This window comes from Chinchilla lanigera, unplaced genomic scaffold, assembly GCF_000276665.1.
Source record: "Chinchilla lanigera isolate Chin_1 unplaced genomic scaffold, ChiLan1.0 scaffold00075, whole genome shotgun sequence".
Lineage (NCBI taxonomy): Eukaryota > Metazoa > Chordata > Mammalia > Rodentia > Chinchillidae > Chinchilla > Chinchilla lanigera.
The window spans coordinates 832,828-854,746 of NW_004955476.1; the positions used below are offsets into that span (position 1 = coordinate 832,828).

A 21,919-nucleotide genomic window follows, 5' to 3' on the forward strand; every position below is an offset into this window, starting at 1 on the left:
CTTCCAGGTGCCTAAGCTGAGCTCAGCGTCCTGGAAGATTATGGTCCACAGGACTTGATTTCCCAGGGAGCTCAAGGCCGGCGTCCACTAGTCTTTCTTGGTCTTTTCAGATGAAATGCAAAAGAAAAGGTTTGGGGAAATAGACATTGAAGAGTTATCAAACCACAGCTCTCCCCACCTGCCCAGTCGGGAAGAGCCAAGGATGTGGGATGCAGTATTAGGAACCCCAGGGCGGTCAGAGCACCCTGCCCTTAGAGGCTGATGGGTGACACGGAGCCATAGACACATGGGCAGTGGGCACCTTCACACCCTTTCTCTGTTAGTCCACCGGCTGCCATTTCCCTTCTAGTGTCTGAAGGACGAGTCTAATGGCTAAGATCATGTCACTCGAGTAGGGGGTATCGTTACAGTGTTTTAAAGGAGAACGTTCCCATGAGTTTTACAGAATATTATACGATGCACAGCTTCCTCTTTTCATTTTTAAGACAGGGAATATACCAGGGCTGCCTGTTTTTGTCCTACTTGGTGTATGTGGCATTTTCCACACTTCTGAAAAGATTAAAGAATACCTAAACTGCTACGGATGCCAGGCGCGTTAGGGCCTGACCCGCGCTGCTTTTATGTTTTCAGCACATTGGAAACCACCTTTGACACCAGTGTCACGACGGAGATAAGTGGCCGCAGCATCCTCAGCTTGACGGGGAGGCCCACTCCTCTCTCCTGGAGGCTCGGCCAGTCCAGCCCCCGGCTCCAGGCGGGAGACGCCCCCTCCATGGGCAACGGGTACCCACCTCGAGCCAATGCCAGCCGGTTCATCAGCGCCGAGTCGGGCCGCTACGTGTACTCGGCGCCTCTGCGGAGGCAGCTGGCCTCCCGGGGCAGCAGTGTCTGCCATGTGGACGTCTCGGACAAGGCAGGGGATGAGGTGGACCTGGAGGGCATCAGCATGGATGCTCCCGGCTACATGAGCGACGGGGACGTGCTGAGCAAGAACATCCGGACCGACGACATCACGAGTGGGTGAGTGCCTGGGGCTCCTCCTTGGAGGAGTTGGAAGTGGCTTGGTGTCTGGTTCCCCCAAGATCTCGAGATCAGGCTGCCTGCCGTGGGGAACAGTGCTGGGCTGGGAGTCACAAGACCTGGGTGTGAGGGCTTGGCAGGTAACCATGATTTGCACCAGCTTCCGGAGTGACAGTGGAAAACAAAGCTTCTGTGTCAGGCCTTTCACCAGCCCCGCACTGGGCATGGAGTCGGCCCCGTGCCGCGGGCCCTGGCCCTTACCTGCTCTCATCCCCACCCTGCTGCCCCCCTGCAGCTGTCCTTGCTCTCTTGCAATTTCCCTGAGCTCTTTCTGACCCCCACTTTACACTCTGCTTCTGGACCTGAGTTGATCCCCACAGATCCCCACCTGGGTAGCTACCTCCTGCCGCGCAGCTGATACCTTCACCGTCAGATGCGACGCAGTTTGTGTCCTGCCCCCTACTGAGTCATCTGCCTCACTCTGTGTCAGGCTCCTTTGAAAACTTCTCACGGTTTCAAGTTGTCCTGATTCCGCGCTCGTCTCTCATGGCCTCCCCACCTGCTCCCTGCCTGCAGCAGTAGCACTGTGAAGCCAGAACCTGATTTTGCTCGTTCACCACAGAATCCCTTGCGTGTCGTTTGCAACAGGAGCTGTGAATATTGCTGGAGTACGGAGTGTGGGGGGTGGACGCGGGGAGGAAGCCACAGATCCGCCCTGTCTCCCAGTCCGTTTGTGTGTAAAGCTGAGGGCAGTGAGCGGCCGTCCACGGGCCCTGCAGTGGGGGCACCCAGGGCTTCAGGTAGCAGGAGGCCTGGCTGCTTGGTGGGAGCTTAGTGAGGTCACTTCGTGAACGTAAGATACATCACTTTATTCCACTTGCTGAGACTTCTTCATCTCTATTGTGATTTGCCCAGAAGTTCTGCAAGGTCTTTTGCAACACCAATGTTCTAGCAATGAAAATTACAGACAAGATAGATCATGAATAATAATCAGTCACTCGTTCCCAGGAACACTGTGATCAGGTGCTCCTTGGGGAAGTCAGTGTTCTCCTAATTTTAGCTCCAGCTGACTTCCCTACCCTGTGCCAAGCCCTGTGCCCATACTCTACCTGTATCATCTTGCTCTGCCTTTACGGCAGCCGCTCACGGCACAGCAAATCATAACCCCCGTCTTATAGACAAAGAAACCAAAGCCCGGGAAGGTGAGCTCATTGGCCCAGGGTTACACAGCTGCTAAGAGCAGAGCCCGGAGCTAGCGAGTCCTTATCCCGTACCCTGCACCATCTCGTCCAGATCGTACTGCTTCACTGAGATAGCACAGCGACTAGAGTCCACTTCATAATTACTTGAGTTTTGCATAGCTCTGGAAGTTTTGTTGTCTGTCTCTCTGTCTTTCCAGTGCTGGAGACTGAACTCAGGGCCTTCACACTGAGTTACAAAACTCGAACCCTGTTTTTATTTTTTTATTTTGAGCCCAGGCTTTGGAAAGTTGCTAAATTTCCCAGGCTGCTTGAACTTGCAATCCTCCTGCCTCAGTCTCCCAGACTACTCGGATTAAGGTGTGTGCTGCCACACACAGTTAAAAAATGCTGTTATTTAACTGAAAGTGTAAGCATACAGGTGGTTTGGTTTTCAGCCTATCACTTAGAACAATCCTGGCTAATAAAATCTTGGAAAACAGGAGCCACCCAGGGCTTACAGTAGAACAATTTCTTCTCTCTGGAATGTCTGGGAAAGCTAAGGCACAGGTAAACTCTCTGGTCAATTTAGGGCATGCTTCCGAGTTTCTAGTCTGCCATAAACATAAAGAACAGTACTACTCACCTATTGCTGAGACTGAATTGCACATAATTTAATCTTTGATTAATGTTTAGAAGACTTTTGGTATCCCGAAGAACCTCATGTTTATCATTACAATCTTCATTTTAATATACTACCCCTAAATGTGGTTATTTTGAGGGTTTTTTAATCCTGTAATAAAGAGCTTATTTTACTGTTGGGTCAGTCAACGTATCCGCATAGGTCGATGGTCAGGGAATTCATTTTTGCTGCAGCGCCAGTAGTGACCACAAGGTGGAGACATTGGGACGCTCCAAACTCCAGATCAGAGCTGTCCGTGGAGAAGCTGCTGGTTTCTTTGGCTACGCAAACCCGGCGTGTGTTTAGATTTCAGTGTCTGCTTTGCAAAGCTTACATTTTTAGCATGTGAGATAGCGCTTGGAGCAAGTGTAGATAAACGAGCAGAAATGTAAACAAACCACTCAATTACAGAAATTGGAGAACTTTGGTCTGGTTTTTCTTCCCCTGTTCCTTTTACTGTAGAAATTTACCTTTCTAATGAGGACAGGCCAGATGGCATCTAACGCTCCCTCTACTCAGAACATTCCAGAACTCGTGTTCAGCATGTCTCCGGCTGTGAGAAAGCCCCCGTTTCTGTCGTGAGGCCAGATTACCAGTTTGCCTTTACCTGCTGATGCCAAGGCAAAAGTCCCCTGACGTCGTTCTTTTCCCTACCCACTTCTCCTTTGTCTCGACCTCAGAAGGTTGTGAACATCGAAGAGCTGCTCCTCACCCTCTGCCTGACCGTTCACTGTGAGGCTGTTGGAGCAGAAGGGAGAAGGACTGACTGCGCCGCGCCTCTGGCAGGCCCCGTGACACCGAGCATTTGATTTCCCAAAGTGAAGCTCTCAGCATGGGTCTTAGCCTTCTATAATTAGATTTCTCTTGGAAGTTGCAGTTGATGTTTTTAAAGTTTGGTTTTTATTCATACATGTTTGCAGGACATATGATCACATTCATCATAGGGCTCTGGCTCAGGCACAGAACTCATCTTAGTTCTTTTTACGTCCCTTTCCTCCCTCCACTTCCCTCCCTCGCTTGACTCCTTTCTCATTTGCTAAAGATCTATCTCCCCATTTCCTACTGTCTACCTATTATTTTGCCTTTAAGTTAACTTATACTTTGGACTCCTTATACATGAGAAACCATGCTATATTTAAGCACCTGTGTCTGGTGTATTGCATTATGCTCTCAAGATGCACCCATTTTCCTACAAATACTAAAATTTGCCCTTCTTCACAGCTGAGTAATACTCCATTATGTAGAAATACCACATTCTATTTACCCATTCATCTGTTGATGGACATACAGATTGCCTCCAAGACGAAGCTACTATGTATTGGGCTGCTGTAAACATGGGCATGCATGTATTACTGTTCTATGATGTCTAATTCTCTCAGTAAGGTACCTTATTAAGTTTTGATCTCTGAATTCAATCCTGTGCTCATAGTCTAAGAACTCAGAGTACCATATGGTACAGAATAAAATTAGAGGGATAGACTTGGCATACATATGTTTTGAAGGACTTTTTTTTTCCTTTTCAAAGGAGGCACTGAGTTGTGTAATCTTCCAATATATAAATATCCATCCCTTCCAAAAAAGGATCATTTAAATTTAACATCAGAAGTTTTCTCCAAGAACCTTTGAAGACATCCATGGCTTTGGAGGACGGATTTGAACTCCTTAGCTGAACAAGGAAGGCCTGTGATGCTCCCTGTCTCACCTAACTCCTCTGACTTGTGCAGCCACGCACTCCCTCGCCTCTGCCCCAGGCCACCTTCCAGTCCCAAAGTTAGAGCCCTGTGCCTGGGGACAGGATACCATCCCCCGAGAATTCCTGTCCGCAGGATCCCAGCCCGCTGAGCTAAGAGCACTTCCCCTGGTCTCCTGGACCCTGCCTTGGGCATAGCTGGTGCTCTTGTTTTACACATAAACAGTGTCTAAGCCTTTCGCTTGCCGTGTGAAGGGCTGAGAGGGTCTGGCTGGTGTCAGACACTGTGATCCCAAGGACAAACACACTTGAGAGCCAACCCTGGCTGTGCCGGGTGAGCCAGAACACATTCTTAACCTTTGAAAATTGGAGCTGGAGGTTGGTACCTTGTAGAACATCTAGGATGATCAAGAAGTGTGTTTGCACACGGGTGTGTGTGTGTGTGTGTTTCCACAAGGGGCTCCCAGAAGGAGGACTTTGCTCACTACTTTTCCAAGCCCAGAGTGTAAGGTAGAGTAGGTATTTATATTCTTGGTGCCCATCCTGGCAGAACCTTTGGCTTTTATAACTTGCCACCGCCGCCAGCTGTGAGACTCAGCGCTTCTGTTTACACAGCGCTTGGAGGACACCAGCTCAGCCTGCGGTGTCCCTCTAGTGGCCAAAATGGGATACGATGCTGTGGTTTCCGTAGCTTTCAATACAAAAGCCTTTGTGTAGGCTAAGTCTCTCTGCTAGTGTAGCTCAAGGGCAAGGAGGTTGAATTTAAATGCCTCGCCAACAGCCTCGTGTGCCAGAGAAAGCAGGGTGTGCAGTTGCTCCTCTGCAGTTTTTGACAGCCTAAATCGATTAGTCAACCAGCAGCTGTGGCATAGACGCCTGCCGGTCCGAGCCCAGGCCTGCCGAGTTACCTGTAGCTCCATACATAAGTCAGGGCGTAGCTCAGGCACCTCAGGCTGCTGTCACAAAACACCCTCAGCCTCAGGAGGTTAAACAGAGTGGAGACCGTGGGGTTCTGGGGAGTGCTGACTTCCTGACTTGCGGATGGCCCTTTCCCACTGGGTCCCCACCTGGGAGAGAGCGGAAGTGCTTGCCTATGTCCATTTCTTTTAAGAAGACTATTAGGCAAGCCCCATCACTAGAGGTCTCTCTGTGCGCTCTCACTTCAACCTGATTACCTCCCAAAGGTCCCTCCGACAAATAGCGCGTTGGGGGCCAGGCTTCTGTGTGTGAATGGGAGGGGGAGATAGGATGTGGACGCTGGAGAGGTTGTGTGCGCGTGCAGCCCCCTGTGCTTTCTCTTTGTTGCCTGCCGGTCACCTCCTTTTTGAAGCCTTCTCTGACTCCATCCAAGCAGAGTGAGTGACTTTTCTCTGGGATCCCCTGATACTTGCTTTGGCCACAGCCGCACTGAAAGCACTACCTCACCATTACTATGAGTGTGATGTACATGTACATGAATGTCTGTATGTCTTCACTGGCTGCATGGTACCTGCCCCACAGTATGCAGCCATTGGACCTCTTGAGCGCTTGAGTGGTGCTATAACTGATACTAACCCTGAATGTGGCGAGAGAGTAGCCCCATCCATTTAGAAGGCGATGCCCTGAGTTGGGAGCCCCTTGGACTGGAGGTGCAGCCTGTGATCTTCTTCTTGGCCTGCCTTGCACTCTGGCACTCCCTCTATCCCCAGGAGCCTGACACTGGCAGTGCAGGAAAGAGCTGTGGACCCTTTGCCGAGTGGGGCAGTGAAAGACAGAGGCTGCCATTCCACTTTCCTTCCTGCGCTCGACGTAGTGGAACGAATATTTCTCACCGAGTGCTTTGCATGTGGAATGTACGCAAAGGCTCTTGTGTTGAAGACTGGTGCCCAGCTGGTGGCACTACGGAAAGTGGTGGGAACTTCTGGAGGTGGGGCCTGGTTATAGGAAGTGGGTCATGGGAGCCTGGCTTTGAAGGGTGCACTGGGACTTTAGCCTCCCTGCCCCCATCTCCCGGCCACCATGAGATGAGCCAGTTTGCTCCACCACATGCTCCCCACCACGATGTTCTACCTTACCATGGACTCACGTGACCATAGAATGGGACCTCTGGTGCTGTGAGCCAAAATAACCTTTCTTCTTTTAATTGTTTTAAGTTGTTTTTTTTCAGGCATTTTGTGATAGTAACAAAAAGCTGACTTATATGCCAAGAAATCATAGAACACAGCAGGTGGCAAAATGGTGCACTGACAGCATGAAAGAAAGGCTTTTTCTTATCTGATAACTTTTTCCCTCTGGATTTGCAGGCCAGATCCCGAGTGGCCCTGCCAAGATGTTGTTACTAGCAAACTGATAGGAGAGGAAACCAGCATGCACCCTGGGGCCCAAGCAGGATTAGGAGAGGCTGTCCTGAAGGGCCCTGATTCATGGCAGCTTCCAGCAGGGTGTGGCAGCCTCTTTGACTGAAAGAGGAGACGTTCTGTGTCTCTGGGCTGATCCTGCTGAAATGATCCCACTTTCAGGCTCTTGGAAGGCTTGGAGGTTCAGGTCGGCAACCAGACACCGGGCTGGGCTTGGTGGCACCAGGAAGCGGGGTGGTCAGGGAAGGGCAGAGACTTGCTCTGTGGGCCCCGGATCTGACCAGGGAGGCCACAGGCAGTGAATGAACCGGTTCCTAGTCACAGCACCCAGGACACAGGACACTACATGTGAGGGCTTTTTCCTGGCCGAGCCACCCAGTTCTGCTCCCCTAGCCGGGTCTGCAGTTCACTTCCAACACCATCTACCTAGAGCTGCCCCAGACCCTGCGGGTGACCAGCACAAGGCACCACCCCTCGCTTCTGATGTCACAGCAGGTATCGGGTTCCCAGGTTGCCCACATTTCTGTCCTCTCATCTACAAATCAGGGTTCCTGTGACCCTTTCCCCAGGTCCCCATGTCTGGTGATGCGAAGTAATAGCTCACAGAACTCAGGGGACACTTTAGTTACACTGTTCGTTTGTTTTAAATGACATCAAAAGGATACAAAGGGACACGGGGGGGAGTGTATGGGACAGCTTAAGGGGTGCATGGCGCATAGTCGAGAGATTTTGTGGCAGGTCCCCTACATAGGCACGATTGATTTGATCACCAGTGACAGGCAGTGAAGTCAACCTCCGGCCCTTGTGCCCCCGAAGAGTGGGGCTGGAAGTCCTCTCAAATGGGCATTTCAGCTGATCCATGGAGCTGGCTGCCTGGATCACACGTCCCCGATGCCTGGGTAGGCATCCATGTATGTGTCTCTGTCTGCGGTGGACCTGCCAACTTTACTGAGTGTGGGGCCTCTCTGAGTCTTACCAGCAGCAGGGCAGGCAGTGTTAACAGAGGAGAAAGAACAATCAAGTCACCCTCCAGCAGGAAGGAGAGAGGTCCGCCGGCATTCCCAAGCCTTCCGTGTCCACCACTGGATAGGTTTAGCAGGCAGAGACCAGGATTAAGAACATACTTCCTGGAGCACAGCCCTGGGGAGAAATGAAGTGTGACACAACTTTGACCCAGGCAGCCCAGAGCGCCACTCCTGTCTAGTGGCAAATGTTGGCTGGCTACTTTATGGAGAAGAGAAGAAGACGCTGTGGTGTTTCTGTTTTTGTCTTGGTTTAGGCCTCAACTTCTTGGGAAGTTGCTAGCTTGGTTTGGGTTTGAGTCCTGCCCGCCTCCCCCTCCATCTGCCAGGGCAGGAAAAGGAGAAAGGCACAAAGTGGGTGATTTGGGAGAAGGAAGTCATCCTCAGGTCCTTCCTGGGGCTCCCAAGTTTTCCCCACTTTGCTCCATGCTCCCAGTCCTGTACCTTCCCACAGTCCTGGGATGGGAACCCAGACACCCTCCCTCTCTCTGCTTACCACATGGGCCGCCCCCCACCCCAGGCACTGTAATCCCGTTCCGAATGGGGTTCTGGGTTTGGTGTACTCGAGCCTCTGCTGAAGGCCCTGAGGCCAAAGGAAGTGAGCAAGACACCGTTGCTAACATCCCAGTAGGGGAGGTCAGGGAACAGGGCCTGGGTCGGCCGGTCTAAGATGAGGAGCCAAGGAGGCCAGGGCAGAAGCAGAGAATTCTCTTGGGACATAGGGGTGACCCACCCTGCCGCCAAAGTAGGACAGGGGAAGACTGAGGGCTCCTGCAGCGTGTGTCTGCCCTGAGAACAGTGACGTCAGGGGATTCCTGCAAGGCTTCAGGGAGCTCTTGCGTGTGACTGGGCAGAGCACCTGGCCGGCCCGCACTGAGGGGCAGCAGATGTTCATACAACAACGTCCACCACTGACCACTGCCAGCAGCTGCAGCCTCTGCAGGACGTGCGAGCTGGGCCTCACTGAAGGAGATACACACGGATCTAGCTCGATGGAGGGCAAGTGCAATAGGAGCATGGGGCATTACTGGGACAGCGGTGCTAGGGGAGGGCAAGAGACTCAAGGTGGGAGGGCTGGGCTCAGGTCGGACACTGTTACAGAGTCCAGAGAGCGAGGCTCAGGCTGAGGCCAGGGTGGTGGATGTCCGCAGGGTGAAAGAGAGCTTTTACATTAAATTCGCCTGACACGGGGCACAAGGAAGCAGAGAAGGGAAGGACGGCCACAGGTTCCCGCCTGTGTAGCGAGTAGCTGCCATCTGTCCTCAGCACCCTCGTCCTCTCCCAGCTCCCATGGCCTGCTGGCAGCTGGAAGTGTCCCTCATGCAGGGCTGGCTGCTGAACCAGACCAAGCGGCTGCCTTTGGGATAGGATTTGGGCTTTAGGAAAACCCCAACCTCAGCCCTCCTGTCATGCCCTGGAGAAGCCCCAGGCCCCGTAGGAGGGACCAGCCTGTGTGTCAAGGGTGATGACACGTGCTAGTGTTCAGAGGCAACATATGGGGGCTCCAAGGTCTGGAAATAGAGCAGGGTCTGTGGGCGGCCTTTGTGTCTTCAATTTGTCTTCCGGAAGCCACCTGCCCTCATCTGCAAATGAGAACAGTGAGGCCTGGAGCTGCCCCGCTGACAGATGGAGGTGACACAGGCAAAGTGCAGTGCAATGTGCGGGGCCTTGGAGTCCCTTCCTGCCAAGTCATCCTCTCCACAGTGACGCAAGACTCGCCGGGAGGCGGTGTGTGGGAGACCTGCACAGTTCCCGGTGCAGGGGAAGCGCTTGATATGCTTCATTCTCTCCCCCCATGGCTCAGGTCTAAACCCTGGCTGGGAGAAGCCAATGAGACTGCTCTTTACAGTGATTGGGGCTGAGACAGACCGATAACCGTGAGTCCTGCAAAAGAGAAGCACCACATACTCTGCCTACGGCCACCATGATCAGTTAGAGCTCAGCCTGTGATGCCTCAAGCTTCTCCTTCCTTCCCACCCACATCTCCGCTGCCTGCTGCCTCCTGGCACAGATCCCTTGCCCCACTCTTGTCTGGTGAACAACATCTGAGAAGCCACGTCCACCCGGGCATGGCTCGGATTGGCCCTGGGTGTCCATCCAAGGGGACTATGCCTCACGTCCATTCAGCAGCCCTGCACAGGCTGCCTGTTAGCTGATGCAAACCCCAGGCGTCACAAGTGTCTCTTGGGCGCCGGGCTGTACCCTGGAGCATGACGGACAAGAGGAGGCAAGCCTTGATTTGTCCCCGAGCCTGGGCCATCTCGTACTCCCTGCTTTTGTACCAACATTTGGCCCTTCAAGCTCATCACTGGGGTACAGGTGGGTGCCCTAGGCTCGTGCTGACTGGATGGTTCTCGCACATAGGAGAAACGTATTCCAGCCCTGCTGGATGCTTGGGAACCAGGGCTGCTGGGCATTGCACCTTTTAGAGTGCTGGGTATCTTACATAGCTCCAAAGCTCTGGCTTTATATGGTGCTGTCTTCGTTTTAGAACAAGGAAAATAAAGGCCCCAGGTGTGTAATTATTTTAAGCCCCTGGAAGAGCTAAAAAGGCACTCTCCCATTTTGTTGCCTGTCTTTCTCTACCTGACGCTTGGCAAATAAATGTACGGTAAGCAGAGGGAGTTGCAGGGTTGCAGGTCGTCCCCGAATGCCCCTGTTTTTCTGGCCAAAAGCTTTTGCAGAGCTCTCATCTAGAGATACAGCCTAGTCTGGGTTTGTTTTTATCGCCCAGGTTGAACCTTCCCTCCCGGTTATTTTTCCAAAGGCCAGCAGCTAGAGGGGCTCAACAGATTTATGATGGCAAGATTGGAGACACCGAGTTCGAGGCGAGGTGGAGATGGAACATTTGGAGGAGGTTGGGAGGCTCTTGGCCCTCCGACAGTAAGTCCATGTTGAAAGACTCAAAAACGCCCCATGTGCCTGGGCTCAGATCAAGATAAGGAAATGAGGTTTCCTTGGGGCCGCCTGAGCCTTGTGCTTTCTGAAGACCTGGTTTCAGGAAAGACCCAGGAGACGGGAGTAGCGGAGCTGCATTCCTTGTGTGGGGAACTGCTTCCATTTCTAAGCCTGCTTCCCGTGGATTAAGTGGTAACCTGCCTCAGGTATGCAGTGAAGAAGAGCACAGGAGACTGAATTATGGAGCCTGTGAATTATGGAGACCTTGCTCTTTTTAATCCTCTACCCTCCTGAGGACATTTCCTAAGATGATGTCACGCAATCTCTTATTCTTGAGTGCAGGGACCAAGTAGTACCTGGCTGCATCACAGTTGGTCTGTACCTGAGTTCAGGCTCCCTAGGGAAACCAAACAAATAGAGAGGGATGCAGAGAGCGAGAAAGGTGAATTTTTTGTTTTGAGAACGGTGAATTAATTTTAAGGAATTGGGGGTGCCGAGAAGACTGGCAAATCCAGAAGCTTCAGGGCAGGTGACAGGCCAGGGACTGCGGGAAGAGTTGGTGTCGCAGCTGAGATCCAGGGCAGCCTGTGGGCAGCATCACCTGCTCCTGAGAGACCACTAGTGTCTCGTAGAGCCACAGCTTCACCTCAGATGAGGACAGCCCACCTCTGGACCATAACCTTCTTTACTCAGCTCTACTGGTTTAAATGTTAGTTTTAAAAATACCTACGTCGAGGCTGAGTGTTTGGATACCATGGGCTAGCCAAGCTGCACATAGTTAGCCTTCCACTCCTCAGGCAGGTCCTGCCATGTGACAGGAGGATGCTCACCTGGGGCCCAGAGACAAAAAGAACAACACATCCTGCTGGATAAACATCTGCTAGGTCTCAGAGAGAATGTGTGCTGCCTCAGGTAGGACCACAAATCAAGCGTGCTTGGAAGAATCATTGCATTCCTGTCCAGTTCCCCAAGGTCCTGGTAAGAAATCTCCCTAAGAAATGGAGGTTTTGACTTGCCCCCTTAATCTTGGAATAACTGCTGAGTGAGGCAGACGCTGGCACGGCCACCTCTGGTGGGCTGGCGACTTTTGAGACCCAAAAGTGAAATCAGATTCCCAGGCTAAGGAGAGGCCCCATCTGTCTCCAGAGCCTCCCTGCCGTAAATCAAGTCCGCATCTACCCCTTGATCTTGAGGGAAGAGGGAGGCGGGGCTCTGCAGTCGTCTCCACTGCATCAGAAGTGGCTGTGTCCCCGGTCCAAGAGCTCTGTGTCTGTAACCGCCTGCTCACCTGTCCTGAGACCATTCTTGAGCAGTGATGACATTCTGAGAGTGAACTCAAGTTGTCAGAATGACAGGACAGAATGACTGTGGTGCTGGCTGTCTGGCTAAGGCAGAAGGCCATGGAGAAGAGGACGTGACTCACAGTCGTCCAACTGCTTGGGACCCTTTCTGTGTGCCTGGCTCTGTGGAGCTGTCCATGCGTGTTGCCTCGCTTGCTCTTTGCATCACTAGTTCTCTGAGATGGAGGCTACTTCTCATCCCTTTTTACCACTGAGGAGGCCGAAGCTTGGAGAGGTCAAGGGACGTGGCTGCTTCCCATGGGTGATAACAGTGAGAACCAGCCACACAGGCTGCATCCAGAGCTGTGTTCCCAGGCGCTCTGCAGCATTCTCAGTGCAGCCGGGTGCATGCTCAGTGTATACAGAGAGCGAGACCTGAAGGCAAGTGCCGGCTGTACCCTGGTATTGGAAGCCCCCCCGGGATGCCTTGTGCAACATTAAGAAGCCGCAGAGCAGGAAGGCTGTGTTCAGTAGTGTGCCGCTCGGGGTACAGATTGCACAGCATCTTAATAGCTGGGGAGGGCTTAGGGGTGAGGTCCGAAGGCTGGCGAGGGGGCAAAGGTGGTTACCTCTCTGCCTCAAAAGCCTTCTGACTGTTCAATTTCAAAGAAACATCGCGGGTCTTTACTGCTGCATTAGAAACACTTGTGTCAACATTCCCGGGGTGCTTGTGCAGAGAGGGAACGCGGCCCAAACTGGTTCTGTGTGCGTTGGAAATGAAAACGTACAAGCTGGCTGGACCAGGAAAGTTCAAATGCAGCTCAGCCTTGAGCGGGATGATTCACTGCTCCACCTCCCGGTCTGAAGTGTCACTGGAGGGGCCACCGCAGACCCTTACGGCTCCCTCGCAGCCTTGGCAGCTATGCTACCTGAGTTTCTCTGAGGAAATTCGACTCCCCTGATCCCCCACCTGCTGCGAACCCAAGCAAAACCCACAATTATAAGCTAAGCGCCACCCCAGACCTCCGAGCCATGCACAGACAGCTAGAGCTTTATTAATCGACTGGCTTTTGGCTTCCTCTGTGGGAGTTGTTAATTAAAATCACTCAGCCATTGAGAAGAGGGAGACAAAGCAGACACAGCCTGGATTTCCTGTGCCGCGCAGGCTGGCATAGCGACTGCCAACGTCCACATGGACTTCACAGTTGACTGAGCCGTACAGCAGACGTGCATGTGCAGTTCCATGGGAACAAGCTTTGTTGAATGCCCTGATGCCCGGCACCCTGGGAACAAAGAACCCCCTGGCCTGTGACCAGCGTACGTGGTCACTAATGATGCTCATCATCAGAGCGTCAGCGGTGGCCGCTACTGTTGACTGAACACTCCCACAGGTCGCGGTGTGAGCAGCGCTTTGTGTCCATTGTCTCTTGTCATCCTGACTTTAATCTCTGTGACATCAGAACTCTTCTTCCCTTGGCCGGGCGTGGTAGCGCACGCCTGTAATCCCAGCACTTGGGAGGCTGAGGCAGGAGGATCGTTGCAAGTTCAAGACCAGCCGGGGCTACAAAGGGAGCTCAAGGCCAGCCTGAACTGCACAGAGACCCTGTCTCAAAAAGACCTCAAAAAAAAAGAACTCTTCTTCCTGTTCTCTCCAAGGACGAGGACTTGCAGAACCTCGGTCACCTCGCCGCGGTGCCGGAGCTGCTGAGTTACAGACCCGGCCTTGGGCAGGCAGACTGGCTTCGGCCCCTCGTTTCAGGCTTCCCTGAAGCCGTGTACTATCTGACGTCGAACTCCTCTCCTCTCCCAAAACCTGTTTCTCTGCCTGTGTTCGCGCCTCCCATTTTCTTTCGCGGCTGGAACCCAGAAAGAAGGAGTGCCAGACTCTCCTGTTTCCTTGTTCCTGCGTGCCCGTCACTGTGTCTGATGGCGTCTGTCGCACGGCTCTTCCGTTTTTTCTTGGCTCACAGCTTTTATTGCTCACCCAGGCGACAACATCCACCGCTTTGCTGGTTCTTCTGCCCAAATCTCAGCGCTCACCTGCAAATCCATCCCGCACATTGGTGAGAGGCATTTTCCGGCTGAGCACCTGGTCATGCGAGCCTAACTGTCACACTGTAGTAGCCAAAGCAGTCTCAAGCCCTCCAGGTTCAAGAGCAGGGAACATGTATCCCAGCCTTCTGTGGGAGCAAAGCAGTCACCTTACTTTGTGTATGTGAGGGGAGGCACCACTGTGGTCACGGCTGGAGAATACAGCCCACCCCACCCTTCCCTGTGAGGTCCAGCCAGGACACACGGCCCTCACTCTGTGGTTCCCATGCTTCAGCCCTGCAGAACCCACATCTCATCTGCCTCACTCTCAGCTGTATCCGCAGCACTGAGGACCAGCCAGATCACCTAGTACCGCCTTGGGGAGCTCATGAATGAGCCACTTGCCGAGCGTGGCTTCTTGCCATCTCCTCCACCCGCTCCCTGTGTACTATCCCCAGAGCCCCGCCAACCTGACCCTGCCGCCCAGGACCACAGAGGCTGTCTTTGGTCTGGACGCCAGCCTCTCACTGCTCCACAGCCTCTCATGGTCTTCTCTATCTCCAGATCTTCCCCCACAGTCCTTCAGGGGTCTGCTCTGGGCTCCAAGGTGGCTCCTGTTACTTCCTTTTCTTCCATGTGTTTGGATAACCATCTGTCCCCCAGGCCACTGCATCCTGGATCAGAGCAATTATGTCTTTTTGCTCAGGGATACGTGTAGCATGAGAGAGCCAGGAAAAGGGTGGTGGTGGTGGTGCTGCTGCTGCTCCTGCTGCTGCATCTCCAAGTCGCAGCTGCACTTTACTGAGAACTTGCATGTGGCAGGCGCCTCTCAGGGATCAGCTCACAGAGTTCTTAGGATGAATGGGGAGCCCCAGAACATGGCTTACCCCCTTTAGATATCTAGAATTGGGGCTGGGAGCCTCTGAAGGGTACAGCCAGTTGTGTCAGGCTTGAAGGCTCATGCTGCTGCCCGCTGGGGTTTAGACTGCAAGACTTAAGGACTTTTTTCTGGGTTTCAGAGCCCTTGACAATACCTAAACTTCATCTACATTAATCAAATAATAATGTGGGAGGTGACACAGTGCCTGCTGGGTGGCCACTATCTTTGGTGCCAAGTTTTAAGGAGTTCAGAGAAAGGCAGAGGTTTGTTTAGGGGAAGGTAATGATGAGCATGCAGAGTTAAAAACCCAAAACATAGTAGAAATGCTTGTAGAAACTAGATATGAGTAGCCTGGGAAATACTTAGTCGAATTCCAGAGAACCAAACTTGAAGTATAGCTGGAAGTTACACTTAAATATTTCACTGCCTGAGCTGGGCTTGGTGGCACACACCTACAGGTCCAGTACTCTGGGAGGCTGAGGCAGGAGGATTGCAAGTTTGAGCTCAGCCTAGATGACTTAGCAAAACTTTGTCTCAAAAAAGTAGGGGCTGGGGTGGAGAGTGATTTACTTCAGTATGAAGGTCCTGTGTTCAGCACCTGGTACCAAAAGAAAAAAATAAAGCCTGAACACTAAGGTGGCCCTTGATCAAAATAAGTAAAAACAGTGCTAAAAACCAGACCTATCAGACTGTGGGCAGGACTGTTCACAAGGACCCGAGCCTACTGCTCCCAGCTCCTGGGTGTATTTAGCAGATTCTGAAAATTGCGCTTGCGGGGAACACAGAGCATTCCTGCACAAGGGAGAACAAGAGTGGGTCTGACGAGGAACAAGGAATGTGTGTGTTGCATTCGGTCACGCCAGGTTAGAGTAAAACGGGTACTAGAGTCGTTTCTTCTGAAGATTTCTGACTCACGCCCTGTTCTAATCAACACAAAAGCTGTGCATGCCTACTTCCTGCCCAGGTCCCTAGCAGACGATAAAGGGGTTTGGAGACTTGAGAACATGATACACCCACCGTCTGTGCATCAGCTGAGACACTGGTAGATGATGCTGTGGCTCACAGGACAAACGTGACTGTTCGTGAAGTGTAAAAATGTTACCGTGTTGATATTCTCTCTGTGGACTTCAACCTTGCCCCCAGCCACATCTAAATTATACCTTCCGCTGATCTTTCTACCATGCTTGTCAGAGTGGAAGTTGAAGAGTAAAAAATACATAAATAAATAAAGCCAGGCACAATGGGAAAGCTGAGGCAGGAAGATCGTAGGATTGACCACACGTGGGCAACTGATCGACTTAGCAAGAGTCTGTCTCAAAGTTTACAAAAACAAAAAGGACTGGAGGTGTAGCTCAGCGCAAAGGCCCCGGGCTTAAGCCCCAGGGCTGAGAAAAAGAGTGAGAGACCTCAGGCGCCGTTCTTTGGTGTGTGCAGCATCAGACAGCTGTTGTGGCTACAGCTCCTGGTGCCTTGCTAAGAGGTAATTTGAGTGTCCCATAGGCAACCGGCTTCAGCTCAGCTCCAGAGCTGGATGTCCCTGGCCTGTGTCTCGTTGCCCTTGAAGTCTGTCCTTCCCCTGAGTACTCCCCTGGCTGCCATGTGTCCCTGTCACTCGAGGTTCACGCCTCCCTGACTGCTCTCATTGCGCTGGCCTCCTGGCTTTCCTGGGTGCCCGGCTGCTTGGCTTCTGGGTGTCTCGGTCTACGCCACCTCCAGAGCCCCAGCTGCTGCGGCACTGCAGGGAGAGGCATCTTATCCATGTTTATGCTGCACCCACCCCTGAGACCACCCTTGCAGCACCCACCCCGGCCCAGATGTGCAAACACTAAGAGCGAAGCCTGGTCTTCACCCTTTCAAGTTGCGCTCCCGCTATACTGGTTTCATTCCGTATTCCCATCATGAGACAATGACACTACCTGGCTCGGGTTTGGGATGCCACAGAACATACCACTGACACTGTCCCCAGCATGGAAGACAGGCTCAGGCCTTGCTGTCCCATGAATGGGACCTGTTGATGCTTCCCTTTGAGCCTGTATCAGCGTCCACCTCCTCCTGCAAACTTTGGGAAACAAGGCTTGTTGTTAATAGTGTTTGACTTACATGTTTAAAGCAAATGCAAGGATACACCACATTTCTCTTCATATTCCCCGAACGTTTAGCATGTACACTATGCCTATAAGCAATTGAATCCTTTGCTATTATTTAGTCATTCATTCAGTCCATCAAAAACACTGACTGGGTGCCTGTCTTGACAGCTCTGGCATTATTCTAGGGAATGGGGAGATCAAAGCAACAATATTGGTCCTAAAATTATCATCATAGTGGCAATAATAATTCTACCTTTTTCTAAGACAGGATCTCAATATGTAGTCCAGGCTGGCCTTGAACCCACTATGTAGCCCAGGCTGGCCTCAAATTCATGACAGTTCTCCTGCCTCAGCCTCCCAAGTGCTGGGATAACAGGCGTGCATCACCACACTGGCATTTCTACCTTTCCTGAACTTATCAGAATATAGTCTGGGGCCCGAGGAGGTGGACGCACAGTTGTAATAAATATGAGAAATGGCACCAAGCTTCAATTTTGTCATAAAAGACAGTGAGCAAAGGGGGGTTACTTGATAGAGATTTACTGAACGCACAAATATGGTCAGTTGAAAACACATCAAGGAGTGTCTTGAGTTATATTTCCTTGGCCAAATCCATGAAATTCTCTGAGTGTCCTTTCTCTGTCTGAGAGACCATTAGACCAGGAAACCTTGGCAACCCCCAACCCCATCTCATATTCTCTAGTTACATCGTGGGTGTTTTGCTCAGTTGCTCTGCTGCCTTTGTGAGAGCTGTCACCTTCCACGCCTGGGGTCCTCTGTGGGTGGTGGGGAGGTGTCGAACCTCCTGTGTGTCACTGTGCACGTGCCATGTGAGTCAGCACCAGGAGCAGGACCTGGCGTGAAGCTCGGCACAGGCCTCTCACCCCTGAGAACCATCGCGTGAGCTTCGGTGTGTGCCGTCCATCAGCCCTGGTGCCTTTTTTGAAGAGGAGTCGCTCTTACCAGTGCCCGAGAGGAGAGCCCTTCCAGAACGCACTGTGAGAAGCACCTGTTACTGGAATGTGCCTGGCTGACAAGGCTGAACGGATATTTTTCTTTTCCTATGGCCCATGCTTTGCAGGCCTTTATGCTCTAGAGTTTTGTTTTGTGTTTAAGAATGGCTGCCACAGCAAGCCAGCTATGGTGGTGCATGCCTGGGACCTCAGCTCTCTGGGAGGCTGAGGCAGGAGGATGGCAGGTTTGAGCCCAGCTTGGGCAACTTAGCAACATAGAAGACTCTATCTCAAAAAAGGGCTGGAATCTACCTCTATGTGAAAGCCTTGGGTTCAATCCTCATACCACACACACACACATACACACAAGGAATGTTTACCGTGGCCTATCAGACCGAGATAAAGCAGTGTGCCTTTCGGGATGGAGGGCGTGCTGGGAGCCGCATCAAGCCTTTTCACAGCCGTGAGAACTGCTCGTCGTGGCTCAGTGCTCGGACCAGCTCATCTGGAACCTCTCTTGTCTGCCCACAGGAACGTCCCTCTTCTACCTTCATGGCTGTTCGGTGCGCTTCGGGGTAGGAAGTCAGGGCCGAGATTCTATATCTTCATTAGTTCAAAGTCTGGACCTGCCAGGAAGAAAATGCTTCTTATCTGCATATATTTTAGCTCAGTGTTTGGCAGACGTTTTATTTTTAAGCCAATGCCCCCTCTGGACAACCTCATGCAGGGAATGTAAGTTCGGGGGCTGCAGAAAGGTAGGCTAAGAACAGATGTGGCTTTTCAGAGTCACTACTGTTCCTCAACTCCTGTGAGCAAAACTTTTGTTGGCTATAGAATGGATCATTTTAAAGTGGACCTTTTTATTTGTTTGTTCAAAAGGGTAAGTTTACCAGGCAAAGGGATACATGTGGGTAATACCAGAGACTTGGAAGCTGAGGCAGGAGGGTCACAAGTTCAAGGCCAGCCTGGGCTACTTAGCAAGACTCTGTCTCAGAATGAAAAATAAAAAGGGCTGGGCAAGTAGTTCAGTGCAAAGGCCCTGGACCATAAAATAGTAACCTTATGACACTGAATACGCTTCCAAACTCCTTTCCACAGAGAAGCGGCAGTGTTGGTGGCCACCGGCTTCATGCTGCTAAGGTGAAGCCAGGCACAGGTGGTAAGGGCGCAGGCCTAGCATCCTGTCCTGCATGCTCTGCTGCTGTGTCTACCGCTCTTGCTCGATCTAGCAGCAAGCAGTTTGAGTAGCCTGTATTCCCCAGGTCTGGCTTCCCCCTCTGTCCCTGAAGACCAGAGCTGCTGCTTCCTTCTATTGCTGTTACATTTATGGAGTCCCATTTAGAACAAGTGCCCAGGATAACGACAGCCTTGGGCTGTCGCTGGGTAGAAGTTAGAGTCTGAAACCACCCCAAAGGCCTTCTCCGTGCAGGCCTTGTGTACTTGTACTTGCTTGTCTGCAGGAGCTGACTCCTTGCCCCAACCCAAAGCCGCCTGCCATACGCGTTCACGATGCTATATGGAGGGCTCATTCTCCTAAGAAGCCCTTTCTGGCCCTCTCTTTGCCTGGCCGCTGCTGATCCCCTTGCAAACACTGGTTTGTTTGCTTGCCACAGTCAGACCCTGAGCCCCCCCAAGGTCAAGGACTGAATTGATTCTTGTGTCCCCAGCACACGCATAGATTAGTGTCTACCTCACAATTGGAGCTACATAAATCTTTGTTAGACAAATGCCTCTACCTTAAAATGTGGGCCACCTGCAAGGCAGAGACCTGCATGTGGCTCTTGTGTAGCCCTCCCTGCAGCCCTCTGGGCCTCTGGTTGTTTGCTGAGGTTGGGTCAGGATTGCAGAGCCTTTTTGCTTTCTGCCTCCATCTACAGAAGGGACATCTCCCGGCTACAAGTGACTCACTTCTTACTGCGTCTGTTGTCAGTAAACGGTGCCTTTCTGAGCTGCAGTTTAGATAAGGTGGGAGCTTATGAACCTGAGCCAGGGTGCCAACTCGTTCCTCCCTCGCTTGGTGGAGACTGTGGTTATTCTGGGTGGCTGTGTGTGATCAGCAGAAAAAGAGACACTGGATGTCCGTCCGGGTCCATTCCAAAGGGCTCTATTCACCTCACACAGGGAACAAGCAATCCTCAGAGCCAGCACAGTGTGAAACGGGAACTCTTTGGGGAACTAGGGAGCCACAGCAGAAACCCCAGGAACTAGCTGGGCGTGGTGGTGCACACCTGTAATTCCAGCACTCCAGAGGCTGAGGCAGGAAGATGACTGTGAGTTCAAGGCTAGCCTGAGCTACACAGTGGCTCGAGGCCAGCCTGAACTATGTAGTGGGACCCTATTTTTAAAAAGGAGGAGAAGGAGAAATAACCCTAGCAACCATAAGGCACAGCAGCCTACAAAAGGTGGGGAAATGTGTCTGTGTATCAGAAATGCTCGGGAAGGCTTTTTGGGCAATGCCTAAGGCTTTTCCAGGTGAAGGCTGTGTACTTATGACGCCCATCACCCCTGACTCCTGTCTGGTGCACAATAGCCTGAATTCAGCTGCCTAATATCTCTCACTTGCGCTCTCTCCAGCTGTCTGGGTTCTCACACATGGACTGTTCTGAGGTGTACAGTGTAGACTTTTATGTCCAGATCAGGACTTAATTGGCATTTTAGAAAAAAGTTTGGCGTTGTAACAACTCTTATGAAGCTCTGGTCTGAGACAGAGGGGACATTAGGAGTCAGCTTCAAGCTAGGGACTGTTAGTGGGGGTTGTCCCCTTAAACTGGCCCATTGGCCTGGGGATGTAGCTCAGTGGCCCAAGTGCCTGCCTGGCAAGTGTAAGGTCCTGAGTTCAATTTCTGGTCCAAAAAAAAAAAAAAAGTAAACCTACCCCATTACTAGAGTCACACTGTGGCATCCGATTACTAGGGAAACTGAGGCAGGTCTAGCTGGTCTGCATCTGGAAGGCAGCATTTTTGACAGTTTTGTCCCACAAGAGAATTACTTTCATGTAAGCGGAGAAGCAGGATGAAGAGTTGGACCACAGGGTATCTCCAGGGTGGAGTTGCAGTCTATGTTACTATACTGGTAGATACATGATATTTTGCATCTGTCAAAACCCATACAACTATACAGTACAATCTGATTGTGGTGGCGCACCCCTGTAATTCCAGTTCTAGGGCGGCTGAGGCGGGGGAATCTAATGAGTTCCAGGTCAAACTGGGCTACATAGTTAGGTCAAGGCTAACCCGAACTGTATGGTGAGACTATCTCTTAAAAAAAATAAATACATAAAAGCTGTACAATACAGAGTGAATGAATAACGTTGTGATGTGAATGATGGGCTTTTGTTAATGATAGCAATATTGGTTTATTGATTGTAACAAGGCACCACATAAATGTAAAAATGTTAATAATAGGTCAAACTTTGGGGAAAAATAAGGGAACTTTGTACTTTTCATAGTTTTCTTGTAAGCCTCAAATGCTCTAAAAAAATATAAAGTCTGTTTTATTTTATATTTATTTTTGTGGTGCTGGGGAAGGAACCCAGGGCCTGGTGCATGCTAGGCAAGCACTGAGCTACATTCAACCTTCTACTTTTTCCTGTAGGTCAGGATTTGTTTGCAACCCACTAACACCAGCTTGCATATCTGTGGAGCCAGGGCCTGGAGACATGAATTTTTCTTAGAGTCCCCGGATGACTTGGGTGTGCTCTGATTTTGAGGCTTCCTGGGTATGAAGCCGTCTGCTTGCACTGTCTGTTTTGTGCCAAGGAGTTTAAAGGGCCTTTGTCTAGGGAGCTGTCTGCTGTGTGTTAGGATGTGTTTCATCTTTCAGAGGGTGGACAGAAAGCTTCCTGCTACAGTGAGAAATATTT

General features: G+C 51.5%; 1 protein-coding gene across 5 annotated transcripts in view; it reads left to right on the top strand.

The window, feature by feature from the left end:
* The window catches only part of Nav2 (neuron navigator 2), a 382,236-nt gene that overhangs the window by 218,613 nt on the left and 141,704 nt on the right, over positions 1-21,919 (top strand). For all 5 annotated transcript variants that reach the window (XM_013502962.1, XM_005401717.2, XM_005401718.2 and 2 more), the window contains one exon: positions 631-1,020. In XM_013502962.1, the coding sequence (XP_013358416.1) occupies positions 631-1,020 (390 nt within the window). The remainder of the gene's footprint in view (positions 1-630; positions 1,021-21,919) is intronic.